Source organism: Ziziphus jujuba, chromosome 10 (assembly GCF_031755915.1).
Source record: "Ziziphus jujuba cultivar Dongzao chromosome 10, ASM3175591v1".
Lineage (NCBI taxonomy): Eukaryota > Viridiplantae > Streptophyta > Magnoliopsida > Rosales > Rhamnaceae > Ziziphus > Ziziphus jujuba.
Window position 1 is genome coordinate 27,476,622 of NC_083388.1, and position 21,841 is coordinate 27,498,462.

Below are 21,841 nucleotides of genomic sequence, written 5' to 3' on the forward strand. Positions count from 1 at the left end.
TCAGTGTGTCCTAGAAATTAAAACCTTTTCTTTTTTCTTCTTTACATCTCTGATTATACACGGCTAATATTTTGGTTTAGATTGATTTGTGAATTATAATCTTATTTCCCCAACAACAAGACTCGACTACTTTTGGCCAAACAGGGACTGATGGCCAAACTCAACTTTTATTCCAATTTCCCAAGTTTTAACCTGCTAAAAAAAACACAATAGAGAATGATTTAGCGTGTAATGTTTTTGGTGGAAAAGGCAATCACTTTTCCCATCCGTGCTATCGCATACCCTAATTTGATAAATGATGTGATACTTTGACAGAATTAGCACACGCCACATGGTACAACTATTCAAATTCATACTTCTACATGAATCATATATTACAAGAAAAAGAAAAAGAACACAAAAACCGAAACTACACATAATCTTGGAAAGATTTGAAAAATCAAATATTTCAAGGTAATCCGGTCAGGAGTACCCCCACAAAATTAGAGAGCTTCCAGATTGCTCTGAGTGAAGAAAAATGTTAAAGGAATTTGTTACACCTGCAAAAAGAAGATGGCATCGAAAATTGAATATGATTAGAAAAGCGTTTGCTATTTTCAAAGATACAACGAAAAGTACCTTCTGAAGAAAATAAAAGGCAAGCATTGGCATTTCATCATCAGCAAATTACTTCCATAATCTGGTTGAAAAATAATAAACTTTTAACTGCTACGAGTAATATCATTAGCAGTGTTGTTGAAATTGCTTCCACATTACACCATCCATCATCGAGTCATAGCCAAAGCTTAAGCTTAATCTACTGTCGACGTTATCACTTACCATAAAGGCAACTAACCACTCACTTCAGACTTTTCTAATTTCAATAAATATACAAAAATTTCCATTTTGGAAGTGATAATTAATGAAAGATAGTCATAGCCCTTATGGCCAAAAAGGAAGTCACACAAACTATGTTTGAAGCATTACCGTGGACATGCAAGCCGCAATGAAAGGCTGAATAATATCATACAAATAGGTCAAGATCAAAAATCAAACTGCAACACTAGTTCTTTCTTTGCCAGGGGTTCAAGGGGCAGAGGAGAAATCATCATGTTGAGCCAATACCAAAAGTCCTGAACTGCCCCAATGCAGTTCTTACACGAAGCTGCAGTAGAAGCACCCAAACAGGAATTAGCAACAATTTAAAAACTCTTTACATCAATCCAATTTGAGACATTTGATACCACCTTTACATCTAGGCAAGGATCATTGGCCATGCTCTCTATTTGAGAAACTACGCCAGCGTTGCTAAGTCTCACAAGCCGATCAAATGCACCAGGACTTGATGGAAAAGTGAGGTTTACTACAGTCCAGACAGCAGCTGTACGTAACTGGCCATCATTGCTCTGCAAGAACTTGATCATAAAAGATTGCATCCCATTGTCTGTTTGTGGAATAAGCTGGTGCATTACTGCTTCCTTGTGAAGTTCATTCCCACGTGCAACATTGTTGAGCACATACATTCCCTTCATGAAATGGACTTTTAAAACTTAAATATAAATAGTATTAAAGCAAATAGTCAATGGAAAACACCACAATATATCCTCTTGTATCTCCTTGTGCATTATAGGATCCATAAAAGAGACATATTGCCACGATTTCAGGTTACATAAACAAGCTAGCAACTAGGAATGACATGCCAGGATTAGCTGTTCGATATGTTACTCTGCAAGTGCAAACATTACATGAAAATGACCCTAACCTGTTTCCCAATTTCAGCTTTAGAAGCATTCCGCAATTGCCTTCCAACAGCATCCAATATAATACGATCTTCAGAAAAAATAAACTCAACAGAGTTCATACATCCATCAACAAGATTGCGAATGAGACCAAGAGCTTGCTCTTGGACAAAAGGCTCAGGATCTGCAAATTAAACACAATAGGTACTAAATTACATCATCATCATGGTAAGAGAACTTTTGGAAGGAGTGTTAGCTGTCACACTAAAATATTTTCATTACCAGAAACAAGGCTTGCTAACGAGGAAGCTGTGAGCTCCAAGAAAATGCCTTCTTTACACACTTTTTCTGCAAGGAACACTAAGTTCCTCAAAGCTCGTAAAGCATTTGACCTCACAGTTGAATCCATTGACTTTGTTAACTGAACAAGCTGTTTCATGCCTCCACATTGTACAAATGCTGACCTATGTGTGGTAAAATCAATGACTATGTTCCCAAGAGCACTGAGAGCAGCAACCTGAAAAATAGAGGATTGAAAGGAAATTCACTATAGAATCACTAACAAAAAAATTTCTTAAATACTAGTCAACCGTTATTCTTGAATGGTGGATAGATCAGTTCTTAATGGCAACGTAGACATTAAAATGAAGATACCAATACGAAGTTCAATTATAAATTTAACTTAATGAATAAAATAATCCAACCATATATTTATCTTAATTGATGATATTTGGTTAAAAATAAAATTGATTAAATATAAATATGGAAGGCTGTGACATAATGCGTGGGCTTTAATAGACTACAGTCGACATATTTTTTACAATGACAATAGCAATAAGACACTTTACACGTTACAAGAGTCTTCCATTGCTGATGTTAGTCCCACATATAACCAGCACATATAACCACCAACTATGCATTCACAACTAAATAAAGGTTCATAAACATTAAAATAAAATAAAAAATCTAATCCATGTATAGAAGTTCATAGCAAGAAGAAAATAGGAGTACTAAGAATGGAAGAAAATGAAAGTCAATAGTAAGTAACCCTTACCTGGACTGAAGTACAGGGGTCATCTAAAAGCTGAACTAAGGGAAAAACAATCATTTCATTCATAAAATGCCCTGCACACAAATTCTGAATGACCAAATATCAGAAAAAAGTTCTGCAAGTTATAACATCCCAAACATGATCAAATTACCAATCATAAAGCAAACCTTGATTGATCGAGAGACACTTCTTAAGCAAATGCAAGCGGCAGCACGTACATCAGAACTATCATGATTTAATGCATTGGTTACCAAGTTCAGCGCCTGAAATTGACAAAAATATATCCACATTTACATAATAGTTTGGGAATAATTCACACTAAAAGATATATGGAGCAGACAATATGTTATATCTCATTTAGTAAACAAACCAAATAGCTGTAAAGAGCAATATCTTAAACATTTATATACAAGATGGGGCATAAAACACAAGCTAGAATAATTCGCATTTGAAAACACATAAAACTGAGTTTGAACTCCAATCAAATTGATTATACAATTGAGTTTGAACTCCAATCAAATTGAGAATCCAATGGGCATTTAAAAGTTTGTGAACAATTTCTATAACCAATTCCTTTTGTCAAAAAGTTCAGACAATGCATGCAATTAATCCATTTCTTAACAATGTGTTATTTACCCAAAAATATTAACAATCATTTCATCTCAAGTTTCGAAAAACTCATATCTGCATCTCAACAGGACAAGATAGCTTAAACACTTTATTGCTAAAATCAAAAGCCTAATAAGAACTACAGTGTGAAAGTCTAGGGTAGAAGTCTTAGTGCTAAAACCTTTTCAAGCGAAAAGAAATGTAGAACTTAGAAATAACCATACTAAACAACATAGGAATCAGAAATTCAGGCCCCTGGTCATGATTTAAAGCTGAAAAAGATGACTGACCATGAAAAAAAAAAAAAAAAAAAAAGGGAAAAATGAATATACAACAATCTAATATGCCCTATAAAAAACAGACCTTCAATGAAAGGAACTTAGACCTACAGTTCTCCAACTTTGAGCATAGATCAGCCAAGGCCAACAATATTCCTTGGAAACGTTTGGGATGCAGTACACCTTTTTGCAGGTGGTTGTAAAGTTTATCAATGGCATTTGCCTCAAATGCTAGCTTCTGTAGATCCTCCTTTTCTGCTATTAAACTAGAGAAAGCAAAGGATGCTTCATCTCCAACTTGACCAGGATCATCATGAAGCTCAAGCAAAAGATACACCAACTTGGTTTTGATTCCTATATCTTGCAAATAGCAAGGAGAAGTGTTCCTTATAACAATCAAGCATATACAGGCCAATAATCTTGTTCGAGGATACCTATCCTTTGTTAATTCAATCACAGAACTTAAAGCTCTTGTGCTTTCAGATTCCACAAACTTTGAAACAGCTTCAACATTGTTCTTAATAATTGCGGCTAGAGACTCTAAACTAGCATCTCTCTGACTAAGAGAACCATCAAGAAGGCTAATGAGCTTCTTTAAAACTCCAGCCCGACACAATGCCCTCTGCTCTGCAACTGACTTGCATGAATGTATGATTATGCTAGCACCTAGTCCAGTAACATTTTCATTTTCACAATTTAATAGCGAAACAAGAAAATCCATGTTTTTGTCTTGGAGGAAATCATACTTAGGAGCCAATTTTGATTGATAAATCATTCTTAAGGAACGTGCACCAGCATCCACAACCTGCACAACAAACAAGCCATCCAAATGGCAATTCAAAATGCATCAGAAAGGAAGAGCTAGTGTTTGATACCCTGTAAACAAATAAAAAAATCAATGGTCAATCCTGTGACTAATTCAGGGAATAACCACGGAAGCAAAATCACATTATTTCCTTCGCATATAATGGAGCAAATTGCGAGTAGATGGAGATTCAAAAAGCACCATCAGTAAATATTAAAAATTATGTTGAGAAAAATGAGCATCAAAGAAAATCCTTGAAAACAATTTGGGATTATTAATATATACAAAAAGTATTATAAAAACCAATATAAACTTAATCAAAATAACCTACAAGTTGCAAACTTTACAAACCTATTCGAACCTCCACTTATCAAATAAAAGTTAAAGAAATTTATAGACCTGAACTTGATCATTAGTATCGAATAGAAAAGACAACCTAGAAACCAAATAGAAGTGATTTGTTTAGTTTTAAATGAATAACTAACCTTTTAAACCTAAATTAATTAAGCATAATATGTACGGTTTCATTTTTCTTTCCTCAGCAACCAGAAGATGAGAATAAACATTACACGGCTTCCGTTATTTGGAAAAATACATCAAATTTCCGAAACAACATAAAAATTCCATTATTTAATTCAATCAAAAAGCTTTATCAATTCAATTTTCAAAAATTTGTAATCATCTTGCGTTTTCGGATAAAATTCAGAGCATCCTAACATATAAAACGGATCGGGAAAAAAAAAATTGCCTTCTCATCGGGATGGGAAAGAAGCCTGAAGAGGTAGGGAAACACGCCGGCGTCAAGGACGGCTCGAACGCCAACATCGAAGCCGCAGGCGAAACTACCAAGCACAGCAGCCGACTGGACGAGGAGGCTAGATTCATGATCGGCTATGGTTTCGGCTTTGGAGGCAACGATATCGGCTACAGCCGGGACTAAGCCGAGCTTAATATACAAAAGCTTCTTGGTACGGTTGCCGATGATCCGGTTCTTGAGCTCCCTGAGAGCCTTGAGCTGGACTTCACCGTCCGATGAGATGAGCCGCGCGTGGAGGTCGGAGTGGTTCCGGCCGGCGGCGATGGCGATCGAAGAGGCCGATGCGGAGGCTGTGGCTGAGGGTGAAGCTGAAGCTGACGTGGGCATCGTCCCGCTGACACTTCGGGGTTGTCATGTAATACCAAAGCCCAAAAGCAAAGCGACCTTCACGGTTGGAGCTATAGCGTATTAGGATTTGAGAGAGAAAATAGAAACTGTAAAAGTTTTTATTTTTGTATTTTTTTTTTTAAATTTAAATTTATTTTTTCATTTTATTATTATTTTTTCAATTATTGTATCGTATCAGATTTTCTTCCATTCCTTTGACTATACTTTTTCGTAAATAATATAAAATTATCTTCTTTCTTTCTTTTTCTGGAAGAATATGATATAGTAATCAATTTGGTTAGGGAATTCTTTCCAAATAGAAAAACACAAAAATAAAAGTAAAAAAATTGACTTTTTAAGGAAGAAAATTGACATTAATTATGGAAGTGTTACGCATTCTTGTTAATTACTTTTACAATCAACTTTGGTAATTGAATATGTTAGTACATTTTTATTTATCTACTTAATAAAGTCATTCTTTAATTAAAAAATTAAATTCTTATTCTTAGCCCCAAAAAAAAAAAAAAAAGTGTGACAAAAATATCCAAATGCAATAAACACAATTTGTTGACTAATTTTGAATGCTTGGTAAGGTGGAAAAACTGAAAAAAAAATCTTCCCACTTTATTTGTGACCAGATAAAAGTACAACAACAATTTTACATCATAATCATATATACTAAAATATTTGTGCGGATTGATTAATGTGAAAAAGAAACAAACTAATGGACTACACAACTGGAATTACATATACAATCTAGTTAGAAACAAGTTGGGATGAGAATGATTTCCAATGTTTAATCTTGATCGTTGTTGTATCACTTTAGCGGCGTTTGGACTAATCCTCTTCGTCTTGAAAAGCCTGATGGAAATCAGGAATATATCCATTTTCTTTGATCAATGCCAACAAAGAATACAAATTTTCATAAATTATGTGTGACTGAGGGTGTGATACATCTCCTGCAGTGAAATAATGAACTTGACTCCTAACAACAATCCAACTCATTCCCGGAGGCTTTCTTAATCCCTTTTCTTGGAGCCATTTTCTTACCTTCCTCACCTCTGACCAAAGACCTGCTGCAGCATAGATATTAGATAGCAAAACATAATTTCCTGCATTCATGGGCTCTATTTCAACAAGTTTCTCAAAGATGGTTCCGGCTAACTCTATGTCAGAATTAACTCTACAAGCACTGAGCAAAGCTCTCCACAGAGTTGCATCTGGTTTGATTGGCATTGATTCAATAAACTCTTTGGCCTCATTTATCCGTCCTCCACGACAAAGCAGATCAACCACACAACCATAGTGCACGAGTTCTGGTGTAATCTTAAACTCCTGAATCATAGTATGAAAAAGCAGCAATCCCTCCTCAATCGGTCCAAAATGTCTACAAGCAGATAGGACAGCTACAAAAGTTGCACCATTTGGTTTCAAACCATCTTCTAACATCTGTAAGAATGCAAAAATAGCATCATATGCTCGACCATGCATTCCATATCCAGTTATCAAGGCATTCCATGAGATGATATTTTTCCTTGGTAAATTTTTAAACATCTTTTCAGCATATTGCATGCTGCCACATCTTGCATACATTGTCACAAAAGCATTTGCAAGCGAGACGTCCACACCGAAAGAGGAGTGCCTCCTGGTTATGTAAGCATGCAAGCATTGGCCTTGAGGAAGAGCAGCAAGATTGGTATAAGATGAGAGAATATTTATGATTGTTACAGAATTAGGTTCCACTTCTGAAATCATTCGGTTAAAAAGCTCTTGAGCTTTTTTGCCTTCGTTTTTCTTAATGTAACTAGAAATTAAAGCATTCCACGAGATCACATCCCTGTTGGGACATGCCTCAAAGAGACTTCTAGCTGTTGCTTCATCACCACAATTCATGTACATATCTGTCAGTGCGGTATTCAATGATAAGTCAATTTGAATATCATGCTTTACTGCAAAACCATGAATTGCTCTCCCACTATTTAAGCACGTTTCATCATCACAAGCAGCAAGCAAAGATATTATTGTGTGTGAGTTGGGTTTGATTTTAGATGCTTGAATCTCCTCAAAGTGATTCCATGCTTCATTCCTCAATTTGTTACAAGCCAACGCCATGATCAAAGTGTTCCATGAGATAACATCTGGACCTTTAATCTCAGTGAAAACCTTTCTGGCAGCCTCAATGCAGTTTTGCTCAGCATACATGCCCAAGAATGCATTTCCAAGAGAAACATCCAATTCCATCCCACGTTTGATTGCATGGGCATGTAAGCTTTTACCCATCCCCATACCATCAGCTAAATTTGCACATAAAGATAACATTATGGCAATTGTTCTTTCATCGTCTCTGATTCCAAACACTTGCATATTCAAAAATAAAAACATAGCTTCCTCATAAAAACCATATCCAATGTATGCATATATCATGGAGTTCCACAAAGCAACATCGTATTTAGGGATGGTGTCAAATAACTGACATGATAGCTCAAAACTTCCGCTCTCACTGTACATATTAAGCAATGCATTTGCTACAAACAAATTGTTGCTGTAACCAGATTTAATAGCCATCTGATGCATTTGCATTCCTAATTCTAGAAATCCAAGTTCTGCACAGGCTTGAATAATAGCTATTACCGTAACAGAATCAAACTTAACCCTATCTACAAGCATGCGCATAAAGAGCTTCCAAGCTGTCAAGTGCTCCCCATTTTCAACGTAGCCAGTAATTATTGCATTCCAACTCACAGTGTTCCTCGCAACCATCAAATCAAATACAATATGTGAAATTCTCACATCAAATCTCAAATAAAAACCAATCAAAGCAGTACCCACATGGGGATCCAAATCAAACAATCCATTTCTCACACAATAGCCATGTATCTCCTGTCCCAATCTCAATTCCAAAATCTCCCTACAGGCCAAAAGCAAAGCAACAACGGTTCTCGAATTTGGCTTTAGACCCTCTCTTTCCATTTCAATTAATAACCAAATTGCCTCCTCAAAATAACAACACCCAACATACCCATATATCAAAGCATTCCACAAAACCACATCTCTCACACCAATTTGAGCAAATACCTTGCGGGCATCATCAATAAGCCCACATCTGCAATAGAAGTCGACAAGCGCCGTCCCAACTCGAACATCGCAGCTCAAACCCGTATTCCAGATGCTAGAATGTATCCTCCTGCCTCTGTCTACATCATTCAGCCTCGCACAGGCCTTGAGAACGAGAGGTAGAGTGGAAGTGTCGGCTGGTATGCCAAGAGATTCCATGTGGGTGTAGGTGGTGAGAATAGCATGGTCATTGTTAAGCTTGGTGTGGTGCTTGATAATCAAGTTCCAGTCCTTCGGGTCTGTGATTCGAAACTGGTTGGGTAGAAGAGGTAGATTCTTAAGGCTTAGAGTTGAGGGAATATCCATGAACAAGGACCCTTCACAGAGTTCGTGGAAGAGACGATAGGGTTTTATATTACTGATAAATTGGGAAAAGGCAGTTAGTGACCGTTAAATTTTTGTATTTCGGTTTGGAGGAAAAAAATAAAAAAAAAAAACTGTCGTTTCCAATAAAAATTAATATCAAATTTCTTTTTAATTTTTAAATCGTATATTTATTTTTCCGTTTTAGATCGCTTTTAACTTTTAACAAAACAATAATAAAAGTAGAAAAACTAAAATGAACCTTTTTTTTTTTTTTTTCAAAGATTAAGTTAGGCGTTTGAGAAAATGTGTGAATGAAAAGGAAAAATGGGGTGGATAAGATTCTCTCCTACCTAGACTCTAGTTTTGATAATTGAATTTGGTGTTATTTGCCAAAATAAAATAGAAAGCGAAAAAGGATTCGAACTCAAATTGGTCGAATCAATTCCAGCCAAAAAAAGAAAAAAAAAATGGTCAAATCAATATACTGAGTTGTAAAATGCATTGAGAAGAATTACAGTCTTCAAAATTGTATAATAAATCTGTAATGGCAGGCTATGATATCTTGCTTACTGTACATTTTGCTATGATTGTCAAGGATGGAAATTTTCTCTTTCTATGATTTTCCTATAATGCATCCTAAGAAGAAATCAAATCTAAAGCATGCAACAAAGCAAAGGATTCAAAATTCATGTATACTTTGAATGAGTTTTTCCATAAGAAAATCATAGCCAATGGTATACATTAGATCCTGAGGAAGTCCCAAGGTCCTGTTCCTGTTCCTATTCTGCAAAACACACAGACAAGATTAGTAAGTATGTAGCTTTTGAAGGCACTCCATTTGGGTTCTAGGAAAAGATAAAAATAAAAAATAAAGGAAAGCTCTAATGGAACAAAAGAATAAATTCTTACTTCAACGTGAAATAAAGTCTGATGTTATGTGATTATGTGCTTATTGCATGAGAATATATGCTTATACCATAGAAGTTATGGATTCTATCCTTTTTTTAAGCTATAATTTGGAATTTTTATTGGAAACTTTACCTCCAAAATCCGGCAAATGTTCTAAGACTCATATAGATGGTCAAGGCAATCCAGATTCCAACGAACCCATTAGTGGAGGAGAGAATAAACAGACAAAAGATGCTGACAATAGCCACCAGAACCTGGACCACAAAGAACAAATTTTAACTTTCGGTCAGATTAATGAATTGAACGACACGATTCAACACAGTTCCTTTTTCTTAAGGAATCTCTAACGTTTTTCTTCTCTCTCTCTCTCTTTTTTTTTTTTTTTTTTTTTTTTTTTTTTTTTTTAAATAATTATTGATAAACGAACTTGACAAAGAAATCACTGTAAAATAAGATGGGATTAAAAACTTTCCATGGAGTAGGCTGAATATGCAAAATCTGAAGCGCCAAAGTTGATACCGTCAAAGACGAATGCCAAGGCATTAATGGGTTGAGTAGCTGCAACAAACTGGTTTGATTTTGAAATGGGGATATGTTAGTTCCAATATCATTTGAGATTTCAGCAAATAGAATTCAAAAATTGTTCTGTTGTTTGCAGACAAAAAGGAGGTACCGGAATGCCTATGCTAATGTGATGGAGGACATCAACATCTTTTGAGAATAACTTAGCACCATATTTCAATCCGACTCCAAGGATGAATGCGAGCATCAATCCCAGGACTAATCCCAACTGCATTTTGATGTAAATTTACATCTTATGTCCATAGAAAATGACATCAAATGTAGCATATATTCGATCGTTCTGTAATATCATTTAGTACCTGCAACACTCGGGATGCTGTTGCAGTAGCCTTGTCAATGTCTTTATTGGCAAATGCACTTGCAAGTATTGCCTGAATGTGATAAGCCAGTCAGTATGTGAACTAAACCACAGATAAAGGAAACTGAAACAACTAATGATTAAGCAGAAACAAGACACATAAAAGATCATGGACATTATAAGTTTCTGCCAAATTTGTAGGACTTCCACTAAGTTTTATGTAAATAAGTATTTCTATAGCAACTTATGAGGATTTTCTAACATCTTCAATTCCTAGACAATATAGCAACATCCACTCCAATGCTTTGCGAATATCGTGCAGAAGAAATTATCGTATAAAGAAGTTCATTCTATGAATTTTCCAACCTGTCCAGCAACAGCCAATCCATCAGCAAGAAGAGATGTTGCCAACCAAACTTGCAAGCAGACCTGAAATGCAGCCATGGATGTCGATCCCTGGCGTGCAGCCAATGATGCAGCAAGAGTCACACAGAATGTCACAGCTATGACCCTCATTAATAATAGGAAACCTGGAGTTCAAGCAGAAAAGGCAAAAAAACTAATGGGGAACCAACTATATAATGCTATACTAAAGTTTAGTAAGATACAACATTTTCAGCAATTGTGCATAGGCCATAGCTTTGAAGTAAGTTCTGAATCTGTTGTTATCAGTGTAAACAGGGAGCTAATATGGAAGATGGAGTGCAATTAAGTTAGAGCTCCGTGAATATTACAGATTTTTTATTTTTTATTTTTTATTTTTTGGTTTGTTTTAAAATATGTGAATTTTAACTAAATAGCAGGCATGCAAAAGTTTTTGCCAGAGCATTTATTGATGATGTCTTACCATTTTTGAGAAATCGACCAAATTTAAGATGTTTGATACTTGGGGGTATGAGATAGACTTTATCCATCAACCTCCACAAAAGTATAATCGCAATTAAGTACCTGTAAACCAGAAATATCAACTAACGTAGAAGGATGCCAGGCAATAAAGAATAATACTGGGTTAACATTAATTTTAAAATTATCATATTTGGGACAGCATCTGGATAAACTTACTGAGAAATAACATGAGCAATTGCTGCACCACTAACACCCAGACGGGCTATAAATATAAATATTGGGTCCAAAATTATGTTTGCTAGATCTCCTGCCACTGATTTTGGAACAGAAAAATCATGGATTAGGACAAGGTGTTTGTTATCTTAATCAAAAATGAAAAAAGAAATCATCACTTGAAGTATTCAACTGCATTAAGGTATACCAGTGGCGTATAAAGGTGTTTTAGTGTCTTTAAATCCACGGAAAACCCCTTGCATGGCCAGTGATAGAAGAACAGCAGGAGCACCAAGAGACCTCAATGTCAAGTACTGCTGAGCAGGTGTTAGCATTGGTGACCCCTACATAAAAACAGCATTTTGGTGTTATTTACCATCACAGAGAAAAATAACCAGGTTTTGGTATCAAACTAGACAAAACCATAAAAAAGTATGTCTCTATTTGACAGGAAGAACCTACAGAACCAATCCCCATAAAGCTCAACAGAGGCTTTGCTCCAGATATGAGGAATGTGGCTTGGATGAGACCAAGGGCGCCACCAATAACCATTGCTGATGAGGCTGATGGGATATGCCTTCTTGCATCCTTGACAATTTCTATATCGAAGCTTTCACCGACTGATTTTGAGTTGTATTCATTCTGACTCATATCTGATACAGAGAATGAAAGATAGTTATGGTCTTTATTTAACCCCGATTTTAGTAGTATTTAAGAACTGCATAGAGTATATATACAAGAAGGGAAAAGCATACCCTTTTGTGGTATCAGTAATTTATTTTCAACTCTTGTTGTTGAACCTGCTTCTATGTTTTCACTCTCCTCTGCTTCAGGGATGCCACTTCCAATAGTATCTTCTTCAGCAACGAAAGAGGTAGTGACACTGACAAGCGGGAATATTGCAATCCTCGATGCTTGATTGAACAAAGCAATAGAAACCCCTACAGCAGCAAGTTCTACTGAACCTGTATGGATTAAGACAAAACGGACATTGAATTTCTTTTCAAGGAAGACTAACCAAAAGTACTAGTAGAGTCTGTTTAACATATTGGTATTGAAGATGAATAAACAAGAAAAGGAGAATATTACATACCAATTTGGCCTATGAATGCTGTGTCAACTAAAGAAGCAATCGGATCAGCAGTCAAAGCCAGTGCTGCAGGCAATGCAATCTGTGCTATTTCTAAACCAAGTTTGTCCAATCTGAAAACATGCCTGCTCATACAAAACAAAAATGGATTTAACCATTAGCCCTTATACAGATATCCATGTAAAACGAAAAGAAAATGCATTAAGTTTGAATTATACCTAGCATCCTTAAAGAAAACGCAGAGAGGAATTTTCCTTTTACTCCCAAACAAATATGAATCATCTTCTTCAGCCATAACTCCGAAAGCCAGTTACTCGGATCGTTCTCTACAGTTTATGAACTTATTAAGCTAATGATGCCAAAATGGATTATAAGAATTGACAAAAACAGTTCCATACCCTGAAGATTAAATCATCCACTTAATAAAACACATAACATTTAACTTGAAAATCCAAGCTGACCATAGTCCAAGGCTAATTCAAGAAGAAGCTTAAGTATGGAGGACACGACACAGATGGAAAATCTAGAAACCAAGAAACAGAGTTCAACCCACAATAAAACTTTCAATTCTAACTTTACCCTTACAAACTGATCAAATTCTACTAGTATCTGAGAATATTTTAACTATTCACAATTAACATCATAGAAACAAAACTACAGAGAAAAAGAAGCACCTCTTCTTTCAACTCCAATAAAGCTTTTTCCCACCTAAATTAAAATTTTCCACTCATGCATTTAAAAGGAGGACCTTAAGGGAAATCATCAGAAACTTTCATGAGTTGAAAAGAAATTGTCTTTCTTCAGCTTTTCAACTTCAACATCATTCAGGAAAGGAAAAAAAAGAAAAAGAAAAAAAGAACACTATACTAAAAAGGAAGTTTTTCAACAAGAATTTCAATCCTACCGACTAAAGAAGCCATTTACTTCCGTTATGACTCAACCATTTTGATTTTTTATCTTTGAAACCTCAAAACCAATCAGAGATTAGGAAAAGAGAAATTTATTTATTTTTTTTTTTTTCCCCTGCTAGTTACAACCTTCTAACTATTCCAGAAAGACTACGAAGCTTTTGTAATTAGTTTTTGTTAGGTGTATACTAAGAAGTTTTTGCAAATATATGGCACAGAAAGAAATAGACATTTCAGCTTTGTAGAAACTTCAATAAATACCCATAAGACTAAAGAATCTTTTAACATTCAATGTAGGGGAGAAAAAAAGTGTTCCATTTTGACAAGGACCTGAAAGGCTGAACCACATACTGATTTATATCAACCGAATACTACAATTTTTAATGTGCCTAAAAAAAAAATAAAAAAAAGAAGGCAAAATTCTGGGCAAGAGGTGGGCCACGTGTAAAAATTAGTATGAATGGGGGTGGTTGGCAGCATAGCCTAAAGTTGAACTGCGACCAGTGGCAGAGTACACGTGGCTGCTCCATTCAGGACTGAAACGCCCTTAATTTGATTTTTGAAAATAGGAAAGAAACGCCTTTTGTGTTTTTTTTTGGGTGAAACAGCAAAGAAACGCCTTGTTTGCATCGAGAACTAGCTCTGCATGCTGACGACTGACACCCCAAGTTTTGTGCACCTCAATGCACAATGCATTTTAGTTTTACTTCACAACTAAACAAAATCCATTTAATTTAACCTTCTCTGCTTCCGTTTCATTAAATTTTATATTCCCTTAAGTGTTTTAAAATTTTAAATCTTAATTTAATTTAATTTACTTTATTTTTTACTTTTTGACAGAGTGATTTGTTAGATCATGGAGTAGAATTCATAATTAGTCTTTCATTAACCAAGACCCCCCAAAAAAAAAAAAAAAAAAAAAGAAGAGCTGTGTATAGTTTATGTATCTTTTTCAGCTTTCAATTAGGAAATGAGAAAAAAAAAATTACAGCTTTTTGCCTTAGTGGTAGGGCAAAAGCACAATTTATTAGTCTTTTTTTTTTTGGTAAATACAATTTATTAGTTATTGTTGAAGAATTTGTGAATGTCTAAATATTTTCTTTGATTGAACTATAATATTATCTATGAGATTTCTGAAGCTCATTAATACACTGAATAGAGCTTCCATATATTTCATCTATCACTCTTCTTATGTATATGGTTGAATTGTAAGCTCTAAATGAAATTATGCAACAGAAAAAACAATTCCTTTTTCTTAACAGTAAAGGCTAGTTATCCAGGTTCGAGTTTCATCATTGTTTGAATCGAAAAAATGGTTAATTTTGTGAAACTTATTTAAGACGTACATAGATTGGTTGGATCGATACAAATGCATTCATTTTTCAGAATTGCAGAAATACACCAACCTTTAACCTTTCAATTTTTTTTAATTAAAAATAATAATAATAATAATTGAAAAGGCTGATAAATCAAATAAAAAAAAAAAAAGAGATTATATTTTGTATAAGACAAACAATCCAAGGAGGTATACCTTTTACCATTTTGATAATATATTCAAAATCGCATAATGTGTAACACCTGATTGAGGGTTAACTTCATCAATTCGAAAATCATTTAATAATAAAATATGTAATAATGGCATTTCATACAAATCAAGAGAAATTTCATTGTATTGAAGTAAGGGGGAAAAAATGGCAACAAAAAGAAAAGTCAAAAAAAAAAAAAATTAGTTTCATCAATTACCGTAACTTAGTTACTGTTTGCGTATATTGTTTAATTAAATCTGTTTGTTTTTATAGAAAATTAAATGGTACGCCAAAGAACAAAATAGGTTAATATTAGCTGGAAATTCTCCCAATAGCATTTATGTCATAAAAACATCGTCACTGAATAAGGGAATTAACATTGTTCACCGACAAAGAACATATTCTAATTTATTAAATATTGGAGGCATAGACACGCTTATTCATCCAAAAGGCCACAATTAATCATGATTAGGAGTAAAGAACGGTAATTAAAAGCTCAAACGTGATGGATCATATACCTTGACAAATAAAATAAATAAATAATAAAAAATGAGCAACACCTCCTGATGGAAGAGCGATTATATATATTACTAGGTTTAGCCCACGTGCTTTGCACGTGTATTGAGGTGTAGTGGTGTTATTTATGTATATATGTATTTGCATCTTCAAAAATAATGATATTAAAATATTTGATCTACAAGTTAAATAGCAAAATACTTTTTATTTATTAGTGTTAATTAATCAACATATTTTTCAACAAATAATATATCATAATTTTTTTTAAAAGTTTCACTAAAATACTTATACATCTAATAAAAATGATTACTTTAAAAGTTTTATATTGTATTGAGGATGTTAATCAAAATTTTGATTACAAAATATTTATTTGTTGACACATATTAATATTACATTTAATTTTTAAAATTACATTGTTAATATTATAGATGAATAAAATTAAAATTAAAAAATAATATTTTTAATTTAATCAATATAATTTTAATAATGAAAATATCAATTTTATGAGAAAATAATGAAAACATATTACAATATCAAAATCTAGATAAAAAAAATTATAACTTATTAATTTTTAATTAAAAAAACAAAAAGAAAAAAAATTTAGTTGTTGCTTATGTAATGGGTGCTACGGAACGGTCAAATCGAGCAACACAAAAAGCCAAAAAGGGGTAAAAAAGGAAGTTGCCGCACAGTTAAAGTGCCAATCACAATAAAAACTATGGTAGGAATCTGTTTATTTTTGTGAAGTTACCATTATATCCTTGGCATACCATTTAGGAGGAAAACGACAAAATGATAGATTTTGGTACTTCTATTATAAACGACAGCATTTTAAAGCAAATAAATAAATAAAAAAATTCAAAACAAAATAACAAGCAAAATGCACAAGGTACAATCGTTTTTTAACCATTTTAAACAGTAAAAAAAACCAAAACTCATTATACTTCTCATTTATAATATAGACAGAGGAAGGATATTCACAATACTTTTCTAAAAGAAAAAAGAAGAGATTAATTGTGAGAATATTCACGTATGTTTTGAGAAATGAAACATTTTTATAAGTTGAAATAACAAGAGAGTACTACGATAAAATAAAATAAATAACAAAATGAATATATATATATATATATATATACATATATGCATCCAGAGTGTGAAAAGCTCTCTTCACATATCTGAAAGTTGTGTTATCTAATTAGTACTATTGCCAGCAACTACTAAAAATTCAATTGTTGGTTAATTTTTTATATATAGTGAATGAATGCTAGTAGAAAAAGTTTATAGAAAGTTAATTAACTACATTCAAATGCCTTTAAAAGCCAACAATACAGCCAAAATTTGAAACCCGAAATTGAAGCATTCTCTCTACTGTATACATTGTATATATATATATATATATTAGGATCCTCCATCCCATGGAAGTAGTTTGCTCCTTAACATATGAGTCCTTGATTATTATCTTCCAATCTCTACTTTCCATCTTCCAATCTCTACTTACATTATAATGGAAGATAAAGCCAAGGATGTAAGATTCCACCACCCCAAGTAGGCCACTACAATGTGTTTGATTAGAATAAATTAAGGGCATCTTTAGAGAAATTAATGGTCCTTGTTGGATTCCAAACGCCGGTTTTTTTGTGGTCCGTGCTTCATAAGTTTTCTGTACGCTAAAAGGTTGAGGATCCCCAATCAAATCCCACTTTCGATTCTCACAATTTTGACGTATTGTAAAAGTAGGTGTTACACTTAAAGCATACAATATATAACATTTAATTGCATTTTTACTTTAGTATATATATTTTCATGATTGCTATTGCTAGGTACTTTTGGCGTGCAAGCATTCCACCAGTGAAGGACAAGGACCTAATTGATATCCCCATACATATCACCAAGTTGGATTATCTTCTTGGTTTTGTATAAACTATAAACTTTTCCACAGTAACTCTTTACTGTATCCAATTGTGTCACCATCTATCTGTAAAAAAAGCAATAAAATGAGTAATACGGTTGAAAATGAAACTTGATCATGGTAGCATTTTATTACAAAATCATTGAATTGAGGACTTAGGGGATTGATTATAAATTCTCAATTACCAATCTAAGCCTAGGATAGACTTATCTTATCCTTAGCATGCATTAATTGATTCTAACACTACAAGAAAATTATCTTTTACCGATGAATTTATACCGACAAAAGAAAATATTGTTGCAAAAGAGAATATTTAGCGACGAAATAAATTTTTGTCGTTAAAATGTTAACTTTTAGCGACGAAACAAACAAGTCGCCGGCAAATATTATCCTTTTAACAACAAAAAAGAAATTTTGACGCCATTGGATAAACTTTTACAGACGAAAAATAAATATTGTGGGCAAAAAATGATTATTTCTCAATGAAATCAATTTTCGTCGGCAAATGTTTTAATTTTTGGCGAGAATTTTATTAAATTGGTCCGCAAGAGTAAATTTTTTTGCTCGCTCCCGCCAGTCCTAAAATGATTGAATAAATAAAAATGAAATAAAAATAAATTAATAAGCATCTCTCTCTTTTTTCTCTCCATCTCTTTTTTCTTTTTTTCTTTTTTTTTTTTTTTTTTTGAGGCAAAATCCACCGCAAGCAAATCAGCATCTCCAAAAGGTTGAAGCTAAGCAAATCACCTCCAGGTTCTCTTTGAATTTTTCCTTTGGATTTCTCTGTGAAGTTCTATATCAATTTCTGTTTATTTATTTATTTATTTTTATCCTGCAGGTGCTGCCGATCTGCTGGTGTTCTAAAGGTTTCCTTTGCCGATCTGCAGGTTGCCTTTGCCTCTCTCTGAAACCACAGGTGCGGTCTCTTCCTCCTCCTCCTCTTGTGGTTTGTGAAATTCTCTCTTTTTTTTTTTGGTTACATGATGTGGGGCGTTTTGAAATATGATATTCGTTTGGAAAGGGATTTAACTGTTAGATTTTATGGATCGAAATATACATAATAAATTCCATAGATCATAAATTACTAACCTCCAAACGCAGCCATTGATAAATTAGATCTTTAATCCTGCAAAATAGAAACAACGTAAAGTAGTGCTTATGGACACACTACTCTCAAACCACTCTCAGATTTCTAAAAACCCTAATATCAAAATACCGTATGGCATCTGTTTGTTTGCTTGCCCTAAACCTTTAAATAGTCTCTGCAAGTCAGACTTATCCATTAATTTTGACACACATAAAATAATAATAATTTGATAATATAATTATATTAGGAAAAAATATGGATAAGTCATTGGGTTTATAAAGAGAGTTGGTCCTCCAGTCCAATGGGCCAACTAGAGTCTTATAGAGAGTGTGTGACCAAGAGCCCTACTACAAAATAATAAAATAAGCCAGTCCCATTAATGGCATAAATAGACCCTGTAAGTGAGTAATTGATTATGCCAAGTCCACAAATATTAATTTAATTCAACATTCTCCCACTTGGACTGCATAATCATCATCATATAAAATCCAAACTCACTTACTATAGAATCTCCCGAACCATAATGCCATTTCATCCAAATATATAGCATACCGACAGGGCACAACAATATACTAGACTAGGCAGTAGAGATTCTCTCAGTAATCGTCAATGAAATATCTGACTTCTCACGAATAAGCTCAACATGTCCATAACAAGAGTAATCGTCAATGAAAGTAATAAAAATATCTATAACCACCCAAAGCAGTTGGTATAAAAGGTCCACATATGTCAGTGTGGATTAACTCCAAAACATCTCCACACCTAGCAAACTTATCCTTTCTTACCTTGGCAGTTAACTTCCCTTTCACACATTCAACACAAGTCAATAGATCAGAGAAATTAAGATTAGGAAGTATCCCATCCTTTACTAACCTTTCCATTCTGTGCCTATAAATATGTCCCAAACGGTTATGCCACAACATTGAGGAATTATCATTAACTTTTGAACGTTTAGATGCAACAATCATTAAAATATTATCTTTCTTCTCTTGCTTTCCCTTTAAATTCCAACACTCTATCTTCTTGTGTCCAACTTCATTGCAGTAGCCACACCTTCCATTGAAGTACTCTTTTATTTCTCCTATCTAATAAGCATCATCATACTAAGTATTATTTTAAAAGGTCCAAATAATAATACTTCTTATTCATATCAAACTTTATAAAATTCTTTCCTATCTTTTTTTTTTTTCAAAAAGTTCCTTTGCTACATCAACCTTAGGAATATTAGTATATATAGCTTCATTCATATAATTCTCCATCATCATCATGCAGCACTTATTAGAATGTTTCCAATCCTCATAAAGTTTCCTAATTACTGCATTACTATCATTAGTTGGTATCTTGGGTGAATCTATCTCCAAAGGCAAATCCAACTTCATAAATGTCAAATTCATAACCAAGGCCCTTTTTTTTTTTTTTTTTTTTTTTTTTTACTTCTGATAATTTATCACATCCAATTTCATCATGGCAGTCATAGGCAGAACATTCGGGGTGCTACTAACCGTGAAAATAGTAAACACAACAAAGCATTTAATATATATATAAAACAACAACTATTTTCCAGCCCTTTAACACAAACCATAAAATATCAATATCGCTAGGGTCTTTGTAGCACTAAAGATACCCTTACGCGGGCCAGGGACAGTCAACCAAATAACCACAATCAAATGCATTGAACTGAATCACCGACAGGGCAACTCAGAACTTGCAATACATGGCATTTAATTAACTTCCACTGCCATTCCAAGCATCATACAAAGCAACTAAAACTACCGACAGGGTAGCCTAGTTACCCGTATAGACCCTGGTTAATAAGTGGGAGATAATTAACAAATTGGCAATTTCATGATATAGGTAAATAAAATATAACCCATCCACTATGCCAACACATATTACATTGGTACACATAATGCAGACAAAATAAGTCTTACGACAGGTGAGTACCTAAAATTCCACACTACTATACCAACTAGGCACAAAGCCTCTTTGGGTAAGCTCACACAATCCAATTTTCCAATCACAAATATTTAATTTAATTTAATAAAATTTGAAATAAAATAATTAAATAAATAAACAAATGAACTAATTACCAATAAACAAATAAATAAATAAAGAAATAACATTTTTTTTAAATAATAATAAAACAATAGATGAATAAATAATCAACAATAAATAAGTGATAAAATGATATAAAGATATATCAAATAAAATAAAATAAAGGTGTTTTTTTTTTTTAAATTATTAACAATAAACAATAGATAGATAAATAAATCATCAACAAATAAATAAACAAAACAAAACAAATAAATTTTTTTTTTTTTTTTAATTTCGGGGTGCTGACGTCAGCCTTCTTCCTCCTTTAGCCGGGTCAAGGATGACCCGGTTTCCTGGTTAACGGGTCGCACGACCCGCTTCCCCAACCCGGCCGCAAAACCACAAAATGCCCACCGTTTTCTTCAATTCCGGTGTCTATAGATTCCTTTCAGTGTGGAGAATATTATTCATGGATCAATTTGGCCTAAATACCCAGAAATTTTAACACCCAATCATCATGAAATTCGGCCGTCGAACTCCTCTCTTTTTTTTTTTCTTTTTAATAACCCAAATTAACTCAATATATTCCATTCGATCCAAAAAGAAATTCCACAAAGAACCCAGGTCAAAATTCGAACTAAAAAAAAACAAGGTTTATATACTTTGCACAAATTTGATTCAAAAACCCGATTACCACATCACAATTTTTTTTTTAATTTTTTTATTTTAAGATTTTCATATCCAATTAAAAATAATAAACAATATAAAACACAATAAAGAAGAATTTTTCACCATACTCAGATCTTAATTCGAACTAAAACAAAAAATCACATAATTTGCACAAACTCAATATAAACCCGTATTGCACAAGAGAAGAGAAATTATTCAATAAAATTCC

At 33.6% G+C, this 21,841-nt stretch overlaps 3 protein-coding genes across 8 annotated transcripts; all 3 read right to left on the bottom strand.

Moving 5' to 3' along the window:
- Positions 1 to 332: 332 nt before the first annotated feature.
- On the bottom strand, positions 333 to 5,742 carry LOC107412611 (uncharacterized). 2 transcript variants are annotated; one of them, XR_007239337.2, is made up of 9 exons: positions 5,210 to 5,742; positions 3,742 to 4,461; positions 2,937 to 3,032; positions 2,773 to 2,856; positions 2,001 to 2,235; positions 1,742 to 1,902; positions 1,227 to 1,505; positions 967 to 1,144; positions 333 to 539 (listed from the first exon to the last, which is right to left on the bottom strand). XR_007239337.2 is itself a non-coding variant. In XM_016020415.4 (8 exons), the coding sequence occupies exons 1-8, from the start codon at positions 5,603 to 5,605 to the stop codon at positions 1,088 to 1,090; spliced, it is 2,028 nt and encodes a 675-aa protein (XP_015875901.1). In that variant the 5' UTR covers positions 5,606 to 5,742; the 3' UTR covers positions 681 to 1,087. The 2 variants fall into 2 exon arrangements, 1 of the variants encoding a protein (XP_015875901.1); XM_016020415.4 differs by lacking the exon at positions 333 to 539 and having other exon boundaries at positions 681 to 1,144.
- A 466-nt stretch (positions 5,743 to 6,208) lies between these two features.
- On the bottom strand, positions 6,209 to 9,359 carry LOC107412590 (pentatricopeptide repeat-containing protein At5g27110). The gene has a single exon (XM_016020392.4). It carries the CDS (start codon positions 9,023 to 9,025, stop codon positions 6,443 to 6,445), a length of 2,583 nt encoding a protein of 860 aa, XP_015875878.2. The 5' UTR covers positions 9,026 to 9,359; the 3' UTR covers positions 6,209 to 6,442.
- A 134-nt stretch (positions 9,360 to 9,493) lies between these two features.
- Positions 9,494 to 14,151, bottom strand: LOC107412587 (protein DETOXIFICATION 42). 5 transcript variants are annotated; one of them, XM_060812055.1, is made up of 14 exons: positions 14,133 to 14,151; positions 13,182 to 13,289; positions 12,967 to 13,088; positions 12,629 to 12,838; positions 12,336 to 12,526; positions 12,082 to 12,217; positions 11,877 to 11,973; positions 11,662 to 11,762; positions 11,181 to 11,344; positions 10,816 to 10,887; positions 10,608 to 10,724; positions 10,406 to 10,502; positions 10,067 to 10,187; positions 9,494 to 9,809 (listed from the first exon to the last, which is right to left on the bottom strand). In XM_060812055.1, exons 2-14 carry the CDS (start codon positions 13,256 to 13,258, stop codon positions 9,767 to 9,769), a joined length of 1,548 nt encoding a protein of 515 aa, XP_060668038.1. In that variant the 5' UTR covers positions 13,259 to 13,289; positions 14,133 to 14,151; the 3' UTR covers positions 9,494 to 9,766. The 5 variants fall into 5 exon arrangements, with proteins under 5 accessions (XP_060668038.1, XP_060668037.1, XP_060668036.1 ...); XM_060812054.1 differs by lacking the exon at positions 14,133 to 14,151 and adding an exon at positions 14,001 to 14,097; XM_060812053.1 differs by lacking the exon at positions 14,133 to 14,151 and adding an exon at positions 13,868 to 14,008.
- Between the last annotated feature and the right edge of the window lie 7,690 nt (positions 14,152 to 21,841).

What these genes read in the sequence shown, in the direction of transcription:
- LOC107412590 (XM_016020392.4), bottom strand. Translation starts at nt 9,025, where the DNA reads ATGGATATTCCCTCAACTCTAAGCCTTAAGAATCTACCTCTTCTACCC.
- LOC107412611 (XM_016020415.4), bottom strand. Translation starts at nt 5,605, where the DNA reads ATGCCCACGTCAGCTTCAGCTTCACCCTCAGCCACAGCCTCCGCATCG. An exon ending in TTTCCCATCCCGATGAGAAG is followed by an intron (nt 4,462 to 5,209) that starts GCAATTTTTTTT and finishes TTTGTTGTGCAG; the next exon opens with GTTGTGGATGCTGGTGCACG. An exon ending in CTAAGTTCCTTTCATTGAAG is followed by an intron (nt 3,033 to 3,741) that starts GTCTGTTTTTTA and finishes TGTCAATTTCAG; the next exon opens with GCGCTGAACTTGGTAACCAA.
- LOC107412587 (XM_060812055.1), bottom strand. Translation starts at nt 13,258, where the DNA reads ATGGCTGAAGAAGATGATTCATATTTGTTTGGGAGTAAAAGGAAAATT. An exon ending in GTTTTCTTTAAGGATGCTAG is followed by an intron (nt 13,089 to 13,181) that starts GTATAATTCAAA and finishes TTGTATGAGCAG; the next exon opens with GCATGTTTTCAGATTGGACA. An exon ending in GCTTTATGGGGATTGGTTCT is followed by an intron (nt 12,218 to 12,335) that starts GTAGGTTCTTCC and finishes GTTTTTATGTAG; the next exon opens with GGGTCACCAATGCTAACACC.